At 41.6% G+C, this 24,755-nt stretch overlaps 1 protein-coding gene across 1 annotated transcript; it reads left to right on the top strand.

Annotated features, from left to right (window-relative positions):
* The first annotated feature begins 1,136 nt into the window (after window positions 1-1,136).
* Window positions 1,137-24,375, top strand: LOC109889910 (sphingolipid delta(4)-desaturase DES1-like). Its single transcript, XM_020481728.2, has 3 exons — window positions 1,137-1,730; window positions 19,149-19,891; window positions 22,454-24,375. The coding sequence occupies exons 1-3, from the start codon at window positions 1,649-1,651 to the stop codon at window positions 22,598-22,600; spliced, it is 972 nt and encodes a 323-aa protein (XP_020337317.1). The 5' UTR covers window positions 1,137-1,648; the 3' UTR covers window positions 22,601-24,375.
* The last annotated feature ends 380 nt before the right edge of the window (window positions 24,376-24,755 follow it).

The raw sequence follows: 24,755 nt of genomic DNA, 5'->3' as shown, positions 1-24,755 counted from the left end.
TTTGTTGCTAAACGTTTAGCAACAAAACCCACCTATCTGAGAATGTCGAATTATGTGAGGCTTATTTGATCAAATGCAAGTTTTGTAATGTTTAGGCCGTTAACGTGACAATATGTAACTTTTTGGGCGACCTGCCAAATTCACATATAAATGTGAGTTATAGATCTTTCATTCCTGTTGAAAGCAAGTCTAAGAAGCGGTAGATCAGTTCCATGTGTGCTATTTCTATGCTTCCCGTTCTGAAGTTTCATTGTTGCTTCTTTAACTTTCGACTTTGTACATCAACTTCAAACAGCTGACTATGCAATATTTTTGGTTATGGAAAATATATTTCACACCGGTTTAGATGGTACAATGATTCTCTACAAAAAAGTATGCGTCCATGTGAGCATACTTGAAACATCGCCACATCCTTTACAGTTCTTACACTGCAGTGGTTACGGAAAGAAAGCTCTTAAAGCCTATCCTATAACCAAGCTTCACATACATAGTTAGCCTTTTCAAGCACCAACCACACCAGGAATTCTCTTCAGGTATTCAACCTGAACATCTATAGTCACCCCTGAGATGACCCCTTTGAAGGGTGCTCTACTCCCAAATTCAAAGAAAGAAACTTCTGTTGTCAGGATTATTTTGAGGCCCACTGCAATCTTCCTGTTCTTCAGAAATTGAATTAATCAAAATAATACCCCTCTGACCGAATCCACTTTTCCCAGCGCATCTTTACTCAACCAACGCATCCCAACAAAAAGTAATTAATTATCATTCATAGATGTATCCTTTGCTTTCCTTTTTTTGTTCCAGTTTTTGACACTGCTGTTGTCCATTCAGGACATTCATCTTCACCAACTTCGCTAGAAGCACCGCTTGAGTCAAACTCTTCTTCTTCTGTGGCTTTTACGGCAGACTACAACCACAAAATGTGTATTACTGCCACCAACTGGACTAGGTTGAAAAAAAGCTAAAAATAACAATCTAATTTAATCCACCTAAAATAAAACAATTAACACCACATTGACAAAACCTAAACCCCAAAACTCCCACGTATTCCTTCAAATCTCTATATCTCCCTTCTCAGGCTATATGACCTCAGAGGGTGGTACGGCTTGTGACAATACTCCATGTAACTCCTCCGCAGAGAATTATTTCAGTCCCAGGAACCGTTCTGCCGCACCCACAATGATATCTATTTTCATGGAATTCAAACTCACATCTACTACAGTCACCAACGCTCTAGACAACATGAAAACATCCTAACCACCTATGCTAGGGCGAGTAAAATGGTCAGAGTGAGGTGTTCTTTCATTTGTATCTGGAAGTAACTAGCCAACTTTGGCCAGTTAGCTTGCTTGACTACCGTTGTTGTGAGGTCAGAACGCTCGAATCAACCCTACTCGTCGACCATACCTTCCAACATGTGCTCTGAGCGCACTATGTGAGAGAATCTGCGAATCAGCATCCAAAACGTTTGTTTGTGACGCAGATCGGTGTATGACATCTCTATTTCAATCAGATCCTGCGTTGACACCAGGCAGGGTGGCTTGAGTCCGTTAGGTAACCGAGAAGTTAACCGAGAGTCAATTGAATACTTTTAGCTAGTAATATAAATGGTTTGAGATTCATTACCTGTTACTTACACCAAATAAATATGGGGAACCGTGTCCCTCGTGAGGATTACGAATGGGTTTATACAGATCAGCCACACGCAGACAGGAGGAAAGACATTTTGGGTGAGTATTTTCCTTTCTCCTCATAGACCGCAATAGAAGCTAACATTAGCTTGTCAGTTTGTATTGCTGGTCATGAATTATTTCGCTTGTTAGCTATAAGTGTTCCTCTTTCATCAAAGCTGGCTGCTAACTAGCTAAAATTGGCTAGCTAACTAACTATAATCCCCTTTCAGATATGCTATGTAACTAGTAGTTGCTCACTGCAGCCACGGATTAATATATAATTATCTAGCTAATGATAGATAGCTAAATAATATATAACTATAATAATATATGCCATTTAACAGACACTTTTATCCAAAGAAACTTAGTCATGCGTGCATACATTTTTCGTATGGGTGGCTGGCTAGTTTCCTTGTGAGGCAGGCAGGGAGAGGAGAGTTGGATAGCATCTGATCTAATTGCAACCATTGCTGTTGTTACCTACACTCTTCGTCATCTAGCTAGCTAGCCAGACCAATTATTATGTAAAACGATTCTACAGGAACCCCTCTTTATACTTATATCGTCCATTATAAACTCCGTACATAGGCGGGAGGCGCTCCAGTACAGTAGATGGCCGTAATGCACCATAACATTGGATTAAACAAGCAGTTGTTTAATCTCATAATGATGCTCCAGTGCACAAATGCAGACACCTCACACAACCAACATCAGATAATATTTAATCATATATATGGTAATAGCTATAATGTAAAATACAGAATCCCACACCAACCACTGATAAATCAAATCAAATGTTATTTGTCACATACACATGGTTAGCGGATGTTAATGCGAGTGTAGCGAAATGCTTGTGCTTCTAGTTCGACAATGCAGTAATAACCAACGAGTAATCTAACCTAACAATTTCACAACTACCTTATACACACAAGTGTAAAGGATGAAGAATATGTACATACAAATATCAATGAGTGATGGTACAGGACGGCATAGGCAAGATGCAGTAGATGGTCTCGAGTACAGTATATACATATGAGATGAGTAATGTATGTAAACATATAAAAGTGGCAGTGTTTAAAGTGGCTAGTGATACATGTATTACATAAAGATGGCAAGATGCAGTAATGGTATAGAGTACAGCATATACATATGAGATGAGTAATGTAGGGTATGTAAACATTATATTAAGTGACATTGTTTAAAGTGGTTACATCAATTTTCCATTATTAAAGTGGCTGGAGTTGAGTCAGTATGTTGGCAGCAGCCACTCAATGTTAGTGGTGCCTGTTTAACAGTCTGATGGCCTTGAGATAGAGACTGAAAAACAGCTTCTCGGTTCCTGCTTTGATGCACCTGTACTGACCTCGCCTTCTGGATGAGGTCAGTACAGCGGGGTGAACAGGCAGTGGCTCGGGTGGTTGTTGTCCTTGATTATCTTTATGGCCTTCCTGGGACATCGGGTGGTGTAGGTGTCCTGGAGGGCAGGTAGTTTGCCCCCGGTGATGTGTTGTGCAGACCTCACTACCCTCTGGAGAGCCTTACGGTTGTGGGCGGAGCAGTTTCCCTACCAGGCGGTGATACAGCCCGACAGGATGCTCTCGATTGTGCATCTGTAAAAGTTTGTGAGTGCTTTTGGTGACGAGCCAAATTTCTTCAGCCTCCTGAGGTTGAAGAGGTGCTGCTGCGCCTTCTTCACCACGCTGTCTGTGTGGGTGGACCAAGTCAGTTTGTCCGTGATGTGTACGCCGAGGAGCATAAAACTTACTACCCTCTCCACTACTGTTCCTTCGATGTGGACAGGGGGGTGCTCCCTCTTCTTTTTCTCTACTTTGTCTCTATACTGATGCTTAGCTTGTTTGATTGCCTTGCGGAAGGAATAGCTACACTGTTTGTATTCGGTCATGTTTCCGGTCACCTTGCCCTGGTTAAAAGCAGTGGTTCGCGCTTTCAGTATCTCGCGAATGCTGACATCAATCCACGGTTTCTGGTTTGGAATTTTTTAAATCGTTGCTGTGGGTACGACATCGCCGATGCACTTACTAATAAACTCGCTCACCGAATCAGCGTATTCGTCAATGTTTGACGCAATGCGGAACATATCCCAATCCACGTGATCGAAGCAATCTTGAAGCGTGGAATCAGATTGGTCGGACCAGTGTTGAACAGACCTGAGCGCGGGAGCTTCCTGTTTTAGTCTCTGTCTATAGGCAGGGAGCAACAAAATGAGTTGTCAGCTTTTCCGATAAACCCCACCAGAAGAGGGGGGTGGGGAACAACGTTAGCTAGCTATAGCTAGTACACACCGGGGTAGAGCGTCCTTCGCTCCCACTGGTCGGGCACTGGTTTTCTCCGGTACACAGTGGGTGGGAGGCGGGGGCGAAGTACACTCTACCTCAGTGTGTACTAGCTAGCAAGGGGTGTCCGGTAGACGGTGTCCTTGCAAGTGGTTTCATATTATGACAGAGATGAAAATATCCTTTAAAAGTGAGGAGGATCTAATGACGCAACAACAAACATGGGTTGTTAATATGACTAGGATTGTATCTTTGGCTGCTGGATAATGAAAGAAAGTTGAGAACATGAGAGAGATACTGGTTTCAATGGCATATGAGGAAGTGTTTATAAAAGAATCCCCTTAACATTCCTATGGTTGGAACATGTCCAATAAAATGACAATTATGACAATTATGTTTATGGTTAAATGGTTTCAAAGGTGGGTGATGTTGCAGTGCGCAACAGGCAATGGCCCTTCTCTCCTATCTGAACGAACAGTGCCTCAAGTACAGTGCATTTGGAAAGTATTCAGAAACTTGACTTTTTCCACATTTTGTTATGTTACAGCCTTATTCTAAAATTGATTCAATAGTTTTTTTCCCCTCATCTACACACAATACCCCATAATGACAAAGCGAAAACAGGGTTTGAAATTTTTGCAAAAATGTAAAACAGATACCTTATTACATAAATAACCAGGCCTTTATGAAACTCATACGTTAAAAAAATTCAGCGGAAACACTGACGTGTGTAATATCCGAATTCAGCACAAGTTGAAAGTTTAGGATTGAAAAATGGTGATGAGGATAATGTTTTAAAAATAATAGTTACATCTGAAAAGTTAGTGACCACGAGATGGAAAGCACCATGCCAAAGTTTAACCTGTCTAGGACATACATCCCGCTAGGGGAACGTTTGGCCGGAAATTGCCTGATATGTCATTATTAAAAGTAGGGGGGTAGCCTTAATAGGTTTTAACTGCTTCGTTTTTTAACTACGATTTTAGTTTTTTCCTGAGTGACTCGTTAATTTCAGTCGTTCCTTTTGATCTGCTGGTGTCATGGAAATGTTCAGTCAATAATATTTCTCAAATATTGGATCTTGTGAGTTCAAATAGACTTTATTACAAAGTAACAGAAGCTGAGCTGGTTCATGAAGCAACTCCTTTTCCAGCCTTGGCAAACACTTTTTATATAGGTTTCATCCTTACGTCACACACATAGTAACTCCTCTTTATGTTAACGATTCATCCCTTCTGGCATTTAGCCACCATTATCTTTTTGCCTTGCACTAATTTTAGCCTGGTTTCCCATTAGGGCTTAGAAACATTATGCCATAGCAATGGTACAAAAATAAACAGACATGCCCACTCCCAAGACAGGTGCATGTCTAATGGTGCCTAATGACCTAGACACTCACAGAGTGCACTTATTTTACTCTAAGATGCTGGAAAATTCCAAATACTGGTCGCTATGAATCCTATATAACAGGATTGATACACACTTCTCCAGCTCAGCCAATAGTGTGCAACTGCGTTCCGCAATTCAGGGTGTTCCTTCATTTAGGCATTCAGTAGAGTTCGACATCTTCATGGTTGTGACACACTTTTTAAAAAATGTGGGACAAAAGGGAAATAAAACTTGAGTTTTCGCACCCACCTCCCGGAGTCCTCCTCGCTTGCTAGCAGGAGCGACACCGATATTCCGTGTCCTTCACTCTCACCTGCCGAACACCTGTCCTCACCGTCATTAACCTCTCTAGGGTATGTGGGATGCTAGCGTCCCATCTGGCCAACATCCAGTGAGATTACAGAGCGCCAAATTCAAATACAGAAATACTCATTGTAAAAATTCAGAAAACAAAACATATTTTACATAGGTTTAAGATGAACTTCTTGTGAATCCAACCACGGTGTCAGAATTAAAAAATGCTTTATGGCGAAAGCATACCGTACGATTATTTGAGAACATAGCCCAGTTGACAAGTTATTACAAACAGTAACCAGCCAAGCAGAAGTGTTAAAAAACTCAGAAATAGAGATAAAATGAATCCCTTACCTTTGATGATCTTCATATGGTGGCACTCAAGACATTAATTTCCTCAAAATGTTTCCCTTTGTTTGATAAAGTCTCTTTATATCCAAAAACCTCAGTTTTGTTTGTGCATTTTCTTCAGTAATCCACAGGCTCAGATGCAGTCAAAACAGGCAGACAAAAAAATCCAAATTGTATCTGTAAAGTTCATAGAAACATGTCAAACGATGTTTATATTCAATGCTCGGGTTGTTTTTAGCCTAAATTATCTATAATATTTCAACCGGACAATAACGTCAATATAAAAGGTAAACAAGAAATGCACTCTCTCGGGATTGTGCATGAAAAAGCTCTGTGACACGTCAGGGTCCACTCATTCAGACTGGTCTTACTCCCTCATTTATAAGAATACAAGCCTGAAACAATTTCTAAAGACTGTTGACATCTAGTGGAAGGCATAGGAACAGCAAATTGAGTCCTAAGTCACTGGATACTGTAATGGCATTGAATAGAAAACTACAAAACCAACAAAAAAAACAACTTCCTGAATGGATTTTTCTCAGGTTTTTGCCTGCCAAATCAGTTCTGTTATACTCAGACACTATTTTAACAGTTTTGGAAACTTTAGAGTGTTTTCTATCCAAATCTACCAGTTATATACATATCATATCTTCTGGGCCCGAGTAGCAGGCAGTTTAATTTGGGCATGCTTTTCATCCAAAATTCCAAATGCTGCCCCCTACCCTAGAGGTCAACAGAACTGCGGGGAAAACGGTTCCCGACAGGCAGGGCGAAAGACAATTCTATACCGGTCGCACCTGCCTGCGACACTGTGCTAGCTTGCTAGATAGCAAGCACACGGTGTCGCTCCCGCCTCCAGTGTACCGGAGGAAACCGTGCCCAACAGGCGGGGGCGGAGGAAACTGTCTACCGGTCCAATGCCAAGGATTTTTTTTATAACGAACCCAAGATAGACCAGAGCCTGTCATTTCCAATGGGAGCAAATTAATCATAGTGCGTAGAGCAAGCAAGAGGTGTGCAGAGCCAAGCTCAAGCTAGTGAGGTCTGATTGGCACGTTCTAGCATTTATTTGCATATTTCTGTTAGGGCACGCCTACTCTGAAGTGTGAATGTACAATTTGCCCTTGCACACCTAAACAATAAAATTAACTTTGGCAAAGGGTAAAGTCTACAAAATACACTCCTGTTTTTTACAGATTCTAGCTTTGGAAACAAAGTGTATGGAGATCAAATGTTTAATCGATGAGAAAATTAGCAGAATGTCGACCAACATCCATTTCTCTCCAGCCTTCTCCCACTGCTGGCCACATCTCATTTCCAAATTTGGTAGTGAGTGGAAACGCCAACCGGATACTACAAATTTATTAATCCAGTGAAATATCTGGCACATTGTTCGGTCTGTGTTGACACTTTGTACTACAGTGGTTCCTCCTTTTTAAAGTTGCGAGCATACACCGCGGGGCTTAGAGGTACCCAGCGTCACGGCTCCAGACCACCACAAGGGGGAGTTAGAGCACTCGTTATGCATTTGGGTCCCAAGGTTTTTATATGACCAATCATAGTGATTCCAAGGATGAATTTGACGCTAGCCAGCTGGTCCCTGGTGGTTTTCAACAAAGTTGGCTGACAAAACATTACGGGGGAAGCAAATGTAATAACGAGTCAAGCTAAAAATGTACAATTGAGAAATATGTTCGTTAATGTAGAGACAAACGATTGTGCATATTTTTTTGAATTAATTGACAAACTTGCTAAATCGCAATTAACTGACTAGCTAATATTAGCCAGCTAGCTGGTGTTATGACACGAGTACAGTATGACATTGTAATTCGTGTTTAATGTTTTAGGGACTCCTGAGAACCAGCAAAACAGGCTGTCGTCTTGGGAAACAGTGGATGTAGAGAATCTAGCTCGCTAAAGCATTTACTGCAAATTGAATGTACAATTGTGTAAGCTTGCCTTGCAATGCAGCTGAAGTAACATAGCTAGCTATTTACTTGCTTATTGTGTAGTGGAGGATAATAATAACTGTGTGGCTGTGTAGCTAGCTACAGTATGTAGCCGATCTGTAAAACATTTGGTATGAATATTAGTTCAGAACCTATGATCCTCAGCTATCATAGTTGTTGTATCACCTTCAAGTCTGAATGGCGTTAATGAGATCCCCACATTGTAGCCTGTACATTGAATATATTCACTGATCATGTACTCTTCCTTGGCAAATAAAGGTGTGGTTCAGGTAGGAATCTGAGACATTCTTTAGTCATATCCAATAGCAGGTGTATCAAACTCCATTCTTTGAATGATGCTGTGTTTGCATGTACACTTAAAAAAAACTATGCATATCTAACCCTTCATCTGTGTTAATCTGAGGACACAGGATAGTATTTCAATGAGATACTTCATTTCAACCAGTGGAGAATGTGAAACGCTTTATTGATTTATTTATTTTTATCCAGGTGTTATAAATAGAAGTTCAATCTGTACTTCAATGCACATATGGTGTGCATTATAAAATGTAGAAGAAAGATGAGGTGGGGAGAGAGGTATAGAAGACAAAGGGAAAGAGGTACGAACAGAGGCAGACAGCATATGATTAATTAATTACAGTGCTACCCGAATATTCTCTCAGTTCGTCACAATTAGTGTCTATCGGTGTCTCCTAACCAGCCTTGTGCCCCCAGTTGGACCGAAGGTTATCTTCAGAGCGGGTGAGGTGGCTGATGGGACTGGCTTCCTCTCTCACATCAAAACATACCTGCAGATGAGAGGCAGTTGTTTTTCAATATAAAGCACCTCTTTAATAATGCTTCCTGTTGACCTGACCTCTCACCTATGATCATGCTGTGCCCTCTGTCAGCCAGTTCAGATGAGGGAGGAGTTCAACGACACAGCTGATCTGATATAACCTAGAGGGTTTAGGGAGAATCCTCAGACAGTGAACATCTGGCATTATCTACATTTTCGACCCCTTGATCAGCTCGCACTCTGAAAAAGTAAAGAAAATAGCTTATTTTTTTGTAGATATGAGAACAATAACTGAGATGACTGTTCAATCTAAAGCAGCAATGTCATTTTCAGGATACGTCAATACAGCACAAAGCTTAACACCAGACTGGTATTGTGGTTCATTAGGGGATGGGGAAATATGCAACATGTATACAAAATAATATACTTACCAGTTGTATCTTAAAGCATTGGAATTAAAAGTGAAATGTTTAACCTATTAACCTGCTTCATTATTTCTGTATTACCAGTTGAAGAAACACTCCAGTTTCATACATTGAAAATTTGTCTAGGAATGAAAAAGTAAACTTTTTAGATTTGATGGAGACATACATCTTAGTACCTTATCAATTTATGATCTGTATCAATGTGGATGAGAGACGGGTGCAGAGTATTTTTGCCGAGCAATGTAACGAAGCTCGATCATTCTGGCAATGATACCTGCACCATCTACACGCTGCAAAGACTCTTCACCATTGTACACAATGGGCCATTGCTCTGAGACTTCCTTTGACCATTCTAAAGCCCCCATGGGGCATCCTTGCCTTAATGGCGCTGACTTTCTGGTATAACTCATCGGACATATCAGAATAGTCAGTAGTGTAAGTGAGTGTTTTGCATGCATGAATGTGATAATGCAGGGTGTTGAAAGGTGCCAAAGCAAATAACCAAAAACCACCAAGATACACAAAATCTGTAAAGGTGTCTGCGTGGAGAGAGTCTCTTCCATGAATGGGGAGGTGGTGTATTTATCCTGGGACACACCGGGCCCAGGTGTTTCCCATGTAGCTGACGACCCTCCCAACTCCGCCCACCAGGAATCCTAATAAAGAAACAAGAACAAAGAGAGAATACGGCAGACAGTGGGAGGGTCGTCACATCTCCCCCCATAAAACTGGGGACCAACAATAACCCCGGAACAACATACCGGCCTCTGCTTCCCCAAATTGACACAGCCTCTGCGTCCCCAAATTGATGAAGGGTTACGTGTTCACACCTCCACTTGCCCCAGCCAACCTCCTCCCCAGACCTCAGCAAACTTTGCGCACAGGAAGCAATATTTAAGAGGAAAGAAGAACACAAGACCAGGAGAGAACATGCAGGAAAGATAGAACATGACAACACCAAACAATGGCCAGTCACGTAAACAATCAGGAACAGGGCATAAGAGACTGAATCAGCTAGAAACTCCAATGAAAAGAACATCAGGGTCCTTCTTAATTTTTCAACAACTCCCAACGATTCATAGTCACTTCCCAACATAACAGAATTTAACTATTTTCAATCATTCAACTTTGTAGAGTTCAGCGATCTTCAACAGCTGTTCTTTAGTACATAATTTTAACAGTTCCTCTAATGGAAAGCGAATGAACTCATTTACATAAGACGCCATAGTCATAAGTAAATAATCTTGCTCAACCCCTCTGCTGAGCACATCAGACCACAACCAGAGAAATTACAATCACCCTGAGCACCACAGAAGAGATACAGAGCTTCCCCAAAACCTACAATAACTCAACCCTAGTCTTTTTGCGGATTTGCAGTGGGTATTTACACACTGTAGCCTGCTGGCAAGGAAATAAAACTTCCCAGCATGCTGGCAAATTCTACCAAGCCACGGATGTGCCCCCGAGACAACTGCTCAGTCCAGACACCACACAATAACAAACATTATCCATGCCCAACATATTCCAAAAATGAAACACGTCGCTAAGCCTATCAGGGGAAAAAGGCTATAGCTCAGGGTAGCAAGTTCCACTACCCTACCCAAATCTCCCACCAAGGTACACAACCGATTTACTCACATCCTCAGACCAATGTCCCAACAGAAAGTAGAAGAAGAGTTTCCAGGCTGGGCAGGGCCTGGAAACTAACCATTAAACTCCAAATGCAGCACACAAACCAAAACAACAAAGGCAACCAATACTGGGCCTATCAAACTCAAACAAACAAAATATGCAAACCAAATGCATACAGATTTTAACATTACCTCCACGTTCTCCCATACCAATACGTTCAAAGATCCCGGATGAGCTCCCACTTGTCACGAACCGGCTCAAAGCCCGTAACAAAAGGGAGACAACGTGGAAATAAGGAGTAACAAAACATATATTTATTAAATAAAGTAAACTAAGTACAATATACAATGGTGAGTGTTTTGCATGAACGTGATAATGCAGGGTGTTGAAAGGTGCCAAAGCAAACAACCAAAAGGCCACCAAAATACACAACAAAATCTGTAAAGGTGTCTGCATGGAGAGAGTTTGAGTTTGAGTTTATTTTTATTTTTACAGGGACAGTGCACATTAATCAACATTTCAGTAAAAGTGCCGGTTTTAGCCAACCGGCTAATTTTCAACCGCAGTCCCTGGGCAGGTTATTAAAAACAATTACAATATAGACAATAGCAACATAGAACAAGCAAGACATAGCATACAGACAGAGCAACATAGGACAAGCAAGACGTAGCATACAGACAGAGCAGCATAAAACAAAAAGCAGCAAGACAAAATTCATAAAAGCAACAAAGTGTTTCCACACCTCACAAGCTACAGACAACAGACAACATGGAGTGGCAACACACAGCTAGGGACCATGTTCACAAATCTGATTGACCTTTAGCCATGTCTTCAATCATTTTGTGAAAGTGTGATATGTGGTGCAGTTATGTGTGTCTGATGGCAGTGTATTCCAGACATGGGAAGCTCTCACAGAGAATGCAGATTTACTAAAGGTGCTTTTCCTTAGGGGAACTATACAGTCACCTCTCATGGCAGACCTTGTGGATCTGCTGCCATATGTCTGGGTTTTCTGTTTAACAAAAATATTGAGTGGAGGGGGAGCCAGGCCATTGAGGATCTTGAATACAAGACATGCGTCGGTGTATTGCACAAGATTTTCCCAACTCAAGAGCTCATGCTTTCTAAGGATGTGACAATGATGATGGCTATTGGGCTTCCTATCAAGCACTTTGAGAGCCTGTTTGTAGACAGACTGAATAGGTTTTAATGTTGTACAGCAAGCTTGGGCCCAACTAGTCAAGCAGTATGTTAAGTGGGGGAGTATCATAGATTTGAAGTACAGTTTTGCTACCTCTGTAGTCAAACAATTTCGTATAAATCGGAAATTAGCTAGGTTGAATTTGGTTATTTGAATTACCTTTTTCACATGCTTTTTAAAAGAGAGGTTGGAATCAAGTATGATGCCACGGTACTTAAAATCGGATACCACCTGAGTCTCTTCCATGAATGGGGAAGTGGTGTATTTATCCTGGGACACACCGGGCCCAGGTGTTTCCCATGTAGCTGACGACCCTCCCAACTCCGCCCACCGGCATCCTAATAAGGAAACAAGAACAAAGAGAGAATACGGCAGACAGAGTGGGAGGGTCGTCACACAGTAAACATCGGCAAAAAAAAGCATAATTAAATTGTTTCCAGCAGCACAGTTAGTCACCAACACTTTGGTTAACACAAACTGCCTAACGAGCTCTGCTAGGGCGAGTAAAATGGTCAGAGTGGTCTCATTTGTGTCTGGAAGTAGCTAGCAAGCTAGCCAACGTTAGCTTGGGTGCTTAACTGCCTCGGCCCGAACGTCCAATGTGCGCTCCGGGAGCGAAACGGTCTGAATTTAACCAAGGGTTTTGTGTTTTTTATGGAATAAATACAGCATAATATTAATTAAGCAAGTACCAGTCAAAAGTTTGGACACCTACTCATTCCAGGATTTTTCTATATTTGTACTTTTTTCTACATTGTAGAATAATAGTGAAGACATCACAACTATGAAATGACACACATGGAATCAGTTAAGAACTCATTCTTATTTACAAGGACATCCTACTCCTTCCTCCCCATTGGGGGATTGAACCCTGGTCTTCCTCCCCATTGGTGGTCAAACTAGCTATAACTTGCAGTAACAGGAAAAAATGGCTGAGAATTAAATGACGTGCCACAGAATGCTGCGGTAGCATGCAAGGTGTGCCGCAGTATGACGCAACTTTTAAAGGAGGAACCACTGTAGCTAGTTTGATAGTTTGCGTCACTGTGTGCTAGCACTCGGTCTCACTCCCGCCTGCTGTGTACCGGAGTTCTGCTTAGGACTAGCCAGCTAAGCTAGCACACAGTGTCCTTCGCTCCTGCCTGCCGTCGTTAACAGACCTGCAGGAAAAGTGAGCCCGACAGGCGGGGGCAAAAGGCACTATTTACCGGTGTACAACTAGCTAGCTACCGTTGTCACCGCTTCTTCTGTGGGGCTTATTGGCGGCTGGCATCCACCGTTATTGTGCATTAATGCCACCTACTGTGCTGGAGCTCACCCGCCTGGAAGTATAAGGAGGGGTTCCTGCAGATAAAAGGAATGCCCACATGCAGGAACACCCAAATTGCGGGTCGCAATTGCACACTTCTCAGCTCAGCGGCTCCAATGAGACATGCTCCGACCAACAACTGTATGTTATATATGCACAAAGGAAAGTAGATCACGCTGCAGGCAGCATGGAGGAGAACAACATGTTTAGAACTGATAATTAATTGTAAGAATGAATGCCATAAATTGAATGTTATAATGGACACAGCATTGTAGAACCAAAACATACACATTGTTTGGGGGGGATACAGTTCACAAACGATATTGTGCTTATCACCTTCACGGCAGTCGAGCAATGCATTTCGCCAAGAGTTGTGCACGATCTAGTCTGATTGCGGCCACACCTAGACCTCGTTTCAAATGCATCAAGAAATAATCTGATTTGAATGCCTAGCAATCAACACGTTTACAAGCATCAGTCACAAAATGACAGCTCCAGATTTTTAACAAGCGCATTCGTGAAAAAAAGCAGTCGTTGCACCAATGTGTACCTAACCATTAACATCAACGGCTTTCTTAAAATCAATACACAAGTATATATTTTTAAACCTGCATATTTAGTTAATATTGCCTGCTAACATTAATTTATTTTAACTAGGGAAATTGTGTCACTTCTCTTGCGTTCTGTGCAACAGAGTCAGGGTATATGCAGCAGTTTGGGCCACCTGGCTCGTTGCGTACTGTGTGAAGACTATTTCTTCCTAACAAAGACAGCCAACTTCACCAAACGGGGAATGATTTAACAAAAGCGCATTTGTGAAAAAAGCACAATCGTTGCACGAATATACCTATCCATAAACATCAATACCTTTTCTTAAAATCAATACACAGAAGTATATATTTTTAAACCTGCATATTTAATTAAAATAAATTCATGTTAGCAGGCAATATTAAACTAGGGAAATTGTGTCACTTGCGTTCATTGCACGCAGAGTCAGCGTATATGCAACAGTTTGGGCAGCCTGGCTCGTTGCAAACTAATTTGCCAGAATTTTACGTAATTATGACATAACATTGAAGGTTGTGCAATGTAATTTAGATTTATGGATAACACCCGTTAGAAAAAATACGGAACACTTTCCCCACCCTGTGAAGTTCATCATAACTTATTTCAGCTGTAGCCTAATCAACTGCATCCGGAATAAACTGCATGTGGAACGACCACACAACATATCATTGTGTGACTCTGAAGTTTACTTCAATATGATAGTTATTATATAAATATTTGCGCATAAACATTTACACCACTATTTCTCGGTAACCTATTCACCTCACCGCTTCTTGGGAATTCACAATTCCTCTGGGGAGAGAGAATCTGCGAGAAATCTGAGTAGTCTCCAAGACAAAACAGAGCCATATTTGCAAAATATTTACCATAGGGCTATTTCTGACAGTTCTCGGGAAACCGAGTTTTGTTTTCACTTCTGGAGTAATGATTATGAAGTCTGCTTTACCTGTTCACCTGACCAGATCTGGGAATTCAAAATTCCTCCAGGGAGAGAGAGAATGTGTGAGAAATTTGAGGAATCTCCAAGACAAAACAGAGCCACCTTTACAAAATATTTACCTTAGGGCTATTTCTGCCAGTGCCGGGAAACAGTTTCATTTTCACTTCTAGAAAATCATGATGTGCTTTTATTCATATTTCAAGAGTGCTTAGGTTTTTATTGTTGTATTACTTACTGAGAAGGCGAAGCCATAAGGATTGCAGTTAATATAGGGGACAACAACACTGATAAACCCTAAAATACATCACCAGACTGCAATACTAGCCAGTATCCACCCCGTCTCAACAGTAGTAACTAGCTGTGTCCCTCTGTGCCTCCTGGTGCTGCTGTACAGTCATGGCCAAAAGTTTTGAGAATGACACAAATATTCATTTTCAGTCTGCTGCCTCAGTTTGGATGATGGCAATTTGCATATACTCTAGAATGTTATGAAGAGTGATCAGATGAATTGCAAAGTCCCTCTTTGCAATGCAAATGAACTGAATCCCCCCCAAAAAATTCCACTGCATTTCAGCCCTGCCACAAAAGGACCAGCTGACATCATGTCAGTGATTCTCTCGATAACACAGGTGTGAGTGTTGACAAGGACAAGGTTGGAGATCGCTCTGTCATGCTGATGGAGTTCGAATAACAGACTGGAAGCTTCAAAAGGAGGGTGGTGCTTGGAATCATTGTTCTTCCTCTGTCAACCATGGTTACCTGGAAGGAAGGAAATGCGTGCCGTCATCATTGCTTTGCACAAAAAGGGCTTCACAGGCAAGGATATTGCTGCCAGTAAGATTGCACCTAAATCAACCATTTATCGGATCATCAAGAACTTCAAGGAGAGCGGTTCAATTGTTGTGAAGAAGGCTTCAGGGCGCCCAAGAAAGTCCAGCAAGCGCCAGGACCGTCTCGGGGCACCACCAGTACAGAGCTTGCTCAGGAATGGCAGCAGGCAGGTGTGAGTGCATCTGCACACACAGTGAGGCAAAGACTTTTGTAGGATGGCCTGGTGTCAAGAAGGGCAGCAAAGAAGCCACTTCTCTCCAGGAAAAACATCAGGGACAGACTGATATTCTACAAAAAGTACAGGGATTGGACTGCTGAGGACTGGGGTAAAGTCATTTTCTCTGATGAATCCCCTTTCCGATTGTTTGGGGCATCCGGAAAAAAAGCTTGTCCAGAGAAGACAAGGTGAGCGCTACCATCAGTTCTGTGTCATGCCTACAGTAAAGCATCCCGAGACCATTCATGTGTGGGGTTGCTTCTCAGCCAAGACCCTCCCACTTTGCCTAAGAACACAGCCATGAATAAAGAATGGTACCAACACATCCTCAGAGAGCAACTTCTCCCAACCATCCAGGAACAGTTTGGTGACGAACAAGGCCTTTTCCAGCATGATGGAGCACCTTGCCATAAGGCAAAAGTGATAACTAAGTGGCTCAGGGAACAAAACATCGATATTTTGGGTCCATGGCCAGGAAACTCCCCAGACCTTAATCCCATTGAGAACTTGTGGTCATTCCTCAAGAGGCGGGTGGACACACAAAAACCCACAAATTCTGACAAACTCCAAGCATTGATTATGCAAGAATGGGCTGCCATCAGTCAGGATGTGACCCAGAAGTGAATTGACAGCATGCCAGGGCGGATTGCAGAGGTCTTGAAAAAGAAGGGTCAACACTGCAAATATTGACTCTTTTCATCAACTTCATGTAATTGTCAATAAAAGCCTTTGACACTTATGCTTGTAATTATAATTCAGTGTTCCATAGTAACATCTGACAAAACTATCTAAAGACACTGAAGCAGCAAACTTCGTGGAAATTAATATTAATATTGTAATTTGTGTAAAAACCTTTGGTTACGACTGTACTCCCATAGCTTACAAGTTATTCAGACAGGATAAGATTCCTTTGTCACTAACCAGGTTTCCATCCAAACCTTTAATGCAAGGGATGTACATGTCGGATAGAAAAATGTATCGACAGGCCTGATGGAAACAGCACATTTGTCGGTAAACTTCACAAATGTCGACAAAACAAAATATGCTACAAAAGGTGGGCTCTTTGTCTGTAAAATTAATTAAGCCGACTTTATAATAATTACTCCAGACATCACTCCAAAATCTAACTATTGATTTGATCACTCCACAAAGTGATAAGTTGTGCAATTGGATGAGAGTGCTGGACTATTGTCAGCTATAGCCACCTTCTACCTGATTTTATTTTTTCCCTCTCTGTCAGCCTTTATCATCCTTATATATCAGTAGCATTGATGAAACTAACCAAAGTGTGTTATGCTGTGATAGGACAGAAAGCCAACAACTTCAATTGTTGAGTATGATTTGGTTATAACAGTGCCTTGATAAACCACCCACTCCCATGGTTAGAAAGGTGAATGGTCATTAGTCAAGAAGCAGTCAGTGAGTCGCAGGCTAAACAGTCTGTCCACATGAGTCCTGTCTGTCCACACATCCATTACAAGTAACACAGTAAACTCAAGGTCAACATGGCCTGGTTTTCACTTTCTAGCTTATAGCCTAGTTTAATAAATCCCAGTGATTTTAATATAGGCCTACACACACACAATAATCAAAACTTCTGCCCACTGCAGGTGCTACTAACACTTAAACAAACATTTTAAAGTAGACCACTACAAGCTGGTAATGTTGTATGGGACCCAGCAATTGTGAGTGGATCAGGCTATATCACCATGTGCATTGTTACAATTGACTGTTCCACCTACCTGATAAAGGTTTCCCTATTACTTTGTACACCCCCATGTTTGTGTGTCCAAAACGTGTTTTTTATTTTATTATTTCTCCCCAATTTTGATCTTGTCTCATTGCTGTACCTCCCCAATGGCCTTGTAGGCGAAGGGTGAGTCATGCATCCTCCGAAACATGACCCGCCAACACCCACTCGCTTAACCTATAAGCCAGCCGCACCAACGTGTCGGCGGAAACACCATTCAACTGACGACCGAGGTCAGCCTGCAGGCGCCCAGCCCGCCACAAGGAGTCGCCAGAGCGCGATGAGCCAAGTAAAGCCCCCCCGGCCAAACCCTTCCCTAACCCAGACGACGCTGGGCCAATTGTTTCGCCGCCCTATGGGACTCCCGATCAAGGCAGGTTGTGATACAGCCTGGGATCAAACCCGAGTCTGTAGTGATGCCTCTAGCACTGCGATGCAGTGCCTTAGATCGCTGCGCCACTCGGGAGGCCCCGTCCAAAACTTTTCTAACTGGTTTGGAAGAGAGGCTGGTAAGTTCCACATTTCACCCACTCTCCATCGGCTGAGAAATCAAGGTGGTAATAAGGATGACAGTTTTTTGGTGTTGCTTACCTTAACCTATATTGGTGAAATTCTAGTTTAGGTGGTACATAACCTGATAGGCCTGCATCAACCTTCCACCCATGTCCCAGACTTGACCTCCTGTATGGTTTGTTCTCATGAATATGGCATGTTTTTCGGGCCTATGTCATTTGAAGGCCAATTAGCCTGCTTAATGTAGTTGGCAATAATTACTCTAGGCCTACAGGGACTTACAAGACTTTGATACTAGCAGAGAGGCATTTCATTATTTTGATACTGTGTGATAACTTTGATCATGCTGTAGGCCAAACCATCTTCTTTGATTTTGTCACTCATTGGCTGGGCCCTAGTGGACCTAGGCCTAACCTGAAACCACCCTTTGTGCACATTAGGTTACTTTTTAGTCAGGAGAGATTTAAGATAAGTTCTCAAGGTGACATGACATTGTCACAAAATGTAAATTGTGACTTGCAGACTGATTTATTTGCAAATGGAGGGTGGATTTGGTAATCTTATTTGCATTGCCCTTATTCTTTAAAAGTACATGAATCATTGTGGTCTCTCGTCCTGCTGTGGCTGCCAGTCAAATAAGATACCAGTATAATTTAGTGCTGTTTTGAATGGCAATTGCCAGACTATTCCTGCAGGCACTTTTTTATCAATGGTGTTTGTGGTTGACAGTTTGGTACCTCTGGGCCTGTCCTGACTGAGCTTTTTAAGGGACCATTTGACAGAAGTAGCAATGATGCAAAACTCTAGGGCTTGAGGGCTTGCAAACAGTTACAAATTGTAGGAAATGGCTGATAGTCTTTATATTATGATTGTAACAATTTAAAGTTATGAATTAGAATGACATGACGTAAGGAGTTGTGTATCAGTGTTTTTTTGATTAGTGCTTTGCCAAATAAGTAGGCAACGTTTAAAAAATAAATTAACCAAAATGGTATTCTTTCTCTTCTCTAACAGCAAAGTACCCAGAAATAAAGACCCTAATGGGGCCTGATCCCAGGCTGAAGTGGATTGTTTGCATGATGGTACTCATCCAGTTTTTAGCATTCTATCTGGTCAAAGACCTAGACTGGAAATGGGTCTTGTTCTGGACTTATGCCTTTGGCAGCTGTATCAACCACTCCATGACCCTGGCCATCCATGAGATCTCCCACAACACAGCGTTTGGCAACAGCAGGGCCATGTGGAACCGCTGGTTCGCCATGTTTGCCAACCTGCCCATCGGGCTGCCGTATTCTGCCTCCTTTAAGCGCTACCACCTGGACCACCACCGCTACCTGGGAGGAGATGGCGTGGACGTGGACATCCCCACTGAATTTGAGGGCTGGTTCTTCTGCACACGCTTCCGTAAGTTTGTCTGGATCATCCTTCAGCCTCTGTTCTATGCTATCCGCCCTCTCTGCATCAACCCCAAGCCCATCACCAGGCTGGAGGTGGCCAACGTGGCTGTGCAGCTGTCCTTCAATGTGGCCCTCTACTGGCTGTGTGGAGCCAAGCCTGTGGTGTACATGATGGCGGGCTCCTTGCTGGGAATGGGTCTGCACCCCATCTCTGGACACTTCATCGCTGAGCACTACATGTTCCTCAAGGGCCATGAGACGTACTCATACTATGGCTCCCTCAACCTGCTCACCTTCAACGTGGGCTACCACAACGAGCACCACGACTTCCCCAGCATCCCAGGACGTAGGCTACCTCTGGTACGGTATAGCTGTTGAAAACATTGGGGCTTTATGGAGAGGAAAGACATGTTATCGAGCCAATTTTAGCATTCTAACTGTTAAATAAACAATAGGCAATTGGTATTTGGGGGCAGGGGCAGTAGTTGTAATTGTCTTAGTGACAGTTCCATAGCTCCTTTAATGAAGTGCTTAGTAATGAACTTTTATTTGTATACAGTGCCTTGCGAAAGTATTCGGCCCCCTTGAACTTTGCGACCTTTTGCCACATTTCAGGCTTCAAACATAAAGATATAAAACTGTATTTTTTTGTGAAGAATCAACAACAAGTGGGACACAATCATGAAGTGGAACAACATTTATTGGATATTTCAAACTTCTTTAACAAATCAAAAACTGAAAAATTGGGCGTGCAAAATTATTCAGCCCCTTTACTTTCAGTGCAGCAAACTCTCTCCAGAAGTTCAGTGAGGATCTCTGAATGATCCAATGTTGACCTAAATGACTAATGATGATAAATACAATCCACCTGTGTGTAATCAAGTCTCCGTATAAATGCACCTGCACTGTGATAGTCTCAGAGGTCCGTTAAAAGCGCAGAGAGCATCATGAAGAACAAGGAACACACCAGGCAGGTCCGAGATACTGTTGTGAAGAAGTTTAAAGCCGGATTTGGATACTAAAATATTTCCCAAGCTTTAAACATCCCAAGGAGCACTGTGCAAGCGATAATATTGAAATGGAAGGAGTATCAGACCACTGCAAATCTACCAAGACCTGGCCGTCCCTCTAAACTTTCAGCTCATACAAGGAGAAGACTGATCAGAGATGCAGCCAAGAGGCCCATGATCACTCTGGATGAACTGCAGAGATCTACAGCTGAGGTGGGAGACTTTGTCCATAGGACAACAATCAGTCGTATATTGCACAAATCTGGCCTTTATGGAAGAGTGGCAAGAAGAAAGCCATTTCTTAAAGATATCCATAAAAAGTGTCGTTTAAAGTTTGCCACAAGCCACCTGGGAGACACACCAAACATGTGGAAGAAGGTGCTCTGGTCAGATGAAACCAAAATTGAACTTTTTGGCAACAATGCAAAACGTTATGTTTGGCGTAAAAGCAACACAGCCCATCACCCTGAACACACCATCCACACTGTCAAACATGGTGGTGGCAGCATCATGGTTTGGGCCTGCTTTTCTTCAGCAGGGACAGGGAAGATGGTTAAAATTGATGGGAAGATGGATGGAGCCAAATACAGGACCATTCTGGAAGAAAACCTGATGGAGTCTGCAAAAGACCTGAGACTGGGACGGAGATTTGTCTTCCAACAAGACAATGATCCAAAACATAAAGCAAAATCTACAATGGAATGGTTCAAAAATAAACATATCCAGGTGTTAGAATGGCCAAGTCAAAGTCCAGACCTGAATCCAATCGAGAATCTGTGGAAAGAACTGAAAACTGCTGTTCACAAATGCTCTCCATCCAACCTCACTGAGCTCGAGCTGTTTTGCAAGGAGGAATGGGAAAAAATGTCAGTCTCTCGATGTGCAAAACTGATAGAGACATACCCCAAGCGACTTACAGCTGTAATCGCAACAAAAGGTGGCGCTACAAAGTATTAATTTAAGGGGGCTGAATAATTTTGCACGCCCAATTTTTCCATTTTTGATTTGTTCAAAAAGTTTGAAATATCCAATAAATGTCGTTCCACTTCATGATTGTGTCTCACTTGTTGTTGATTCTTCACAAAAAAATACAGTTTTATATCTTTATGTTTGAAGCCTGAAATGTGGCAAAAGGTCGCAAAGTTCAAGGGGGCCGAATACTTTCGCAAGGCACTGTACAGCTTACATTTGCAGCCAGAAGTGCATGGTGAAACAGGTTAAGTAATAAAGAAAAGGGTCATAAAAAATAAGGACATCTGTAAAACAACCATATTCCTCCAAATATGTTTAGGCAGACTGTTCCAACTTCTAGGCTCAGCAGAAAAGCATTTGACTTTAACCTCTAGCTCTATTTCATTGCACATTCTATGTTTGGAGATGTAAATGATTTAAAAGATTACCATTGTACAAAGAACATCTAGCCTATGTTGGTTTGTGGGGAGAACTGTTGCATTGAGTATTCTTCTGATTCAGGACGCTGCAATTTTGCTTTGATTGGAACTTAAGAGAAACACTTGACGATGCAATATGCATCAATCGCCCCACCATTTCCTTGTTGCAAAAAATTCTAATAGTTTTCCTAATTTCAGTTTGTGACAAAACAAGCAGTCATTGTGTAGAGAATCCCTGTACCATCTAAATCACTGAAATATATTTTATATAACCAAAAAGATGGTATTTTCAGCTGTTTAAAGCAGCTGTACAAAACCGAAAGTAAAAGATGCAAAAACTACACTTAAGAATGGGCAGCATAGAAATAGCACAGACAGAACAAATTTACCTAATTAGACTTGCTTTCATTGAGAATGACAGTACTAGAACTCAATTTATGTGGATTTTGTCTAGTCGACCCAAAAAGGTACATATTGCAGCTTTATGCTGAAGACACTGTTTGTTTTCTCCCTTCACCTAGGTGAAGAAAATCGCATCGGAGTACTACGATGACCTGCCCCAGTACACATCATGGGTGAAGGTCCTGTATGACTTCATTATGGATGACCGGCTCAGCCCCTACTCTCGTGTGAAGAGGAGGCTAAAGGGAGATGTCAAGCTGGAGTAAATCCTTCCCCTCCCTCTCTCTTACTCTTAACAAAAAAACTGAAGTATATTGACACCAGCCCCAATTAACCACCAAGACTTAACAGCCTTTGCATATTAATAGACATTTGAACAGAATGTGTAGTGTCTGTGGACAGTATGTGTGACATGTATGTGTTAATGTTTTCCTCCTCAGGAACAACTGAAAGGGGTGATGGAACATGGTTATATAGTCTTCTCTAGCAGAATTACAACCATTACTGCTTGCATTCCAATTAGTCCTTATTACACAAGATTGTCATTTCTCCTATTTGTTTTTCCTGAAAAGCCCATTTATTGCAGTTGTGGTCATTTTAGAAACCTGTAATAGGGATGACGGCAAGTCTGAATATTTTTCTATTCACAAATTTTTATTTTTCATTTATATGAAGAATTTAACTCTAGATCACTTAGGAGTTCAGCATCAGTTGCTGAATGTGTTGAATATTTGAGATCCTGTTTGTATAGTTTATTTTATGATCAGTTTTATTTAATGTCTTTGAAAGAGGTGTAGCAATATACAACCATATCTTATTGTGAAAAAGTTTTATTGGAAAGGGTGGAGGATACTCTTGCACCAGTTAGGAGATCAGGCTTTTTGCTGCTTTGGGGGGGTGAGAAGCCTAGCCATTTTGTATTGTGCTTGCCAACACCTCTGTTCAAAAGCTGATTGTCTGAATTTTACATTTAATTTGACACAATGTGGAGAAAGAATGGCATTAGATCAAACATTCACTTGTTTTGTTTAATTTATGTTTGCCCTTTTATGGAAAGACAATGTGGCCTTAAATGTGTAAATTGCTGTAATGCAGATGCTGCGTTCATATCTTGTCAGATGGTGGAAATACAAAAGGACTAGCCTCTAGCTTATGTATGCTCTAAACACCAACTTGTCAGGACTTAGTGTGAGGGTTCTCCTTTTATAAAAACTCAAAATGCACATCTAAAATCTACTGAATGTTATAGCAAATTTTGTTTTTAGACAATGAGTCTTTCAATAATCACTATTCTGACAGTCTCTTATGGAAACCCTATCAAAGGCCAAATTAATTGAAACCAAATCTAGATAAGAGTAACTCTTAAGTCTGTCCTTTGTTCCATGTACAGTATGATTGTTGTTACAATTCCAATAGATTCTGAAAGTCTTGATTATTTCCAATTGTGTCCTTAACATTTTCAATGACGTAAATAGCTTAATTTGTGAGAAAGACAAAATAGCTTATTTTTAAGATGATGATTGACCTCAAGAACCGGGCCACACCCTTAGTCATTGAGTTTGAAAGCCTCTCAAATATGTCACTTTAAAGTAGCTACCACTGAGGGAGAGAAAGCCAATTGATGTATCACATAGCCAAACCATGATGTGGATAGATCTTGTCCAAAGTGGATTGGAAACTTGCTGACATTGGTGCTGAATCACAAATTGACCCTTATACTCTCCATGTAGACCTGGAATGGTAATAGTTCCATCTTGCCCTCTGATAGGTGTGGAGGGAGATTAGGTCTATTCGATATGGCCACACTTATCCAATCTATTACAGATGTACCTAGGGTTGATTTGCGATTCAGGGGGCCTCTGAAACAAGGTAGAGGGGTTGTTGGTTACATCTACATCAGTATTAAACAAACTGAACACATGCTAAGGGTGAAAGAATGTTTATATTCTCAACTCAAACATTTTAATTTTGAATATTCTGCAGCAAGAGTCATGATTGCATAACTGCATCCAATATGTTTTTATTAAACTAATTGACCTTGTTTTGTCTCATCCTTTTTGATGGTTAACTATAAGGTCCTGTCATAAAATGGAATAGCAGGTCAGATCTATTGGGTATAGGCTAGAGCTGTACTGGTAATTGCATTAAGGCTGGGGTTGGGTAGGTTACTTTTATGTAATCTGTTAGTTACCTGTCATGTGTAATCATTAATGTAACAGATTACCCAAACTAACAATCTAGATTACATTGTTACTTTGACTACTTTAAGGCATTAGAAGAAAAAAAGTCCTCACCAGGGTCTTGGCCTGACTGCAGTTCGGTGTCATAACTGAGACAAGGATGAATCCCAGTTTCAACTGTACCGGGCAGATGGCGGACCGCATGTATGGCATTGTGTGGACAAGTGGTTTGATGTTGTGA

This window comes from Oncorhynchus kisutch, linkage group LG4 (genome assembly GCF_002021735.2).
Source record: "Oncorhynchus kisutch isolate 150728-3 linkage group LG4, Okis_V2, whole genome shotgun sequence".
Classification (NCBI taxonomy): domain Eukaryota; kingdom Metazoa; phylum Chordata; class Actinopteri; order Salmoniformes; family Salmonidae; genus Oncorhynchus; species Oncorhynchus kisutch.
This window is presented reverse-complemented; position numbering and strand designations above follow the sequence as displayed.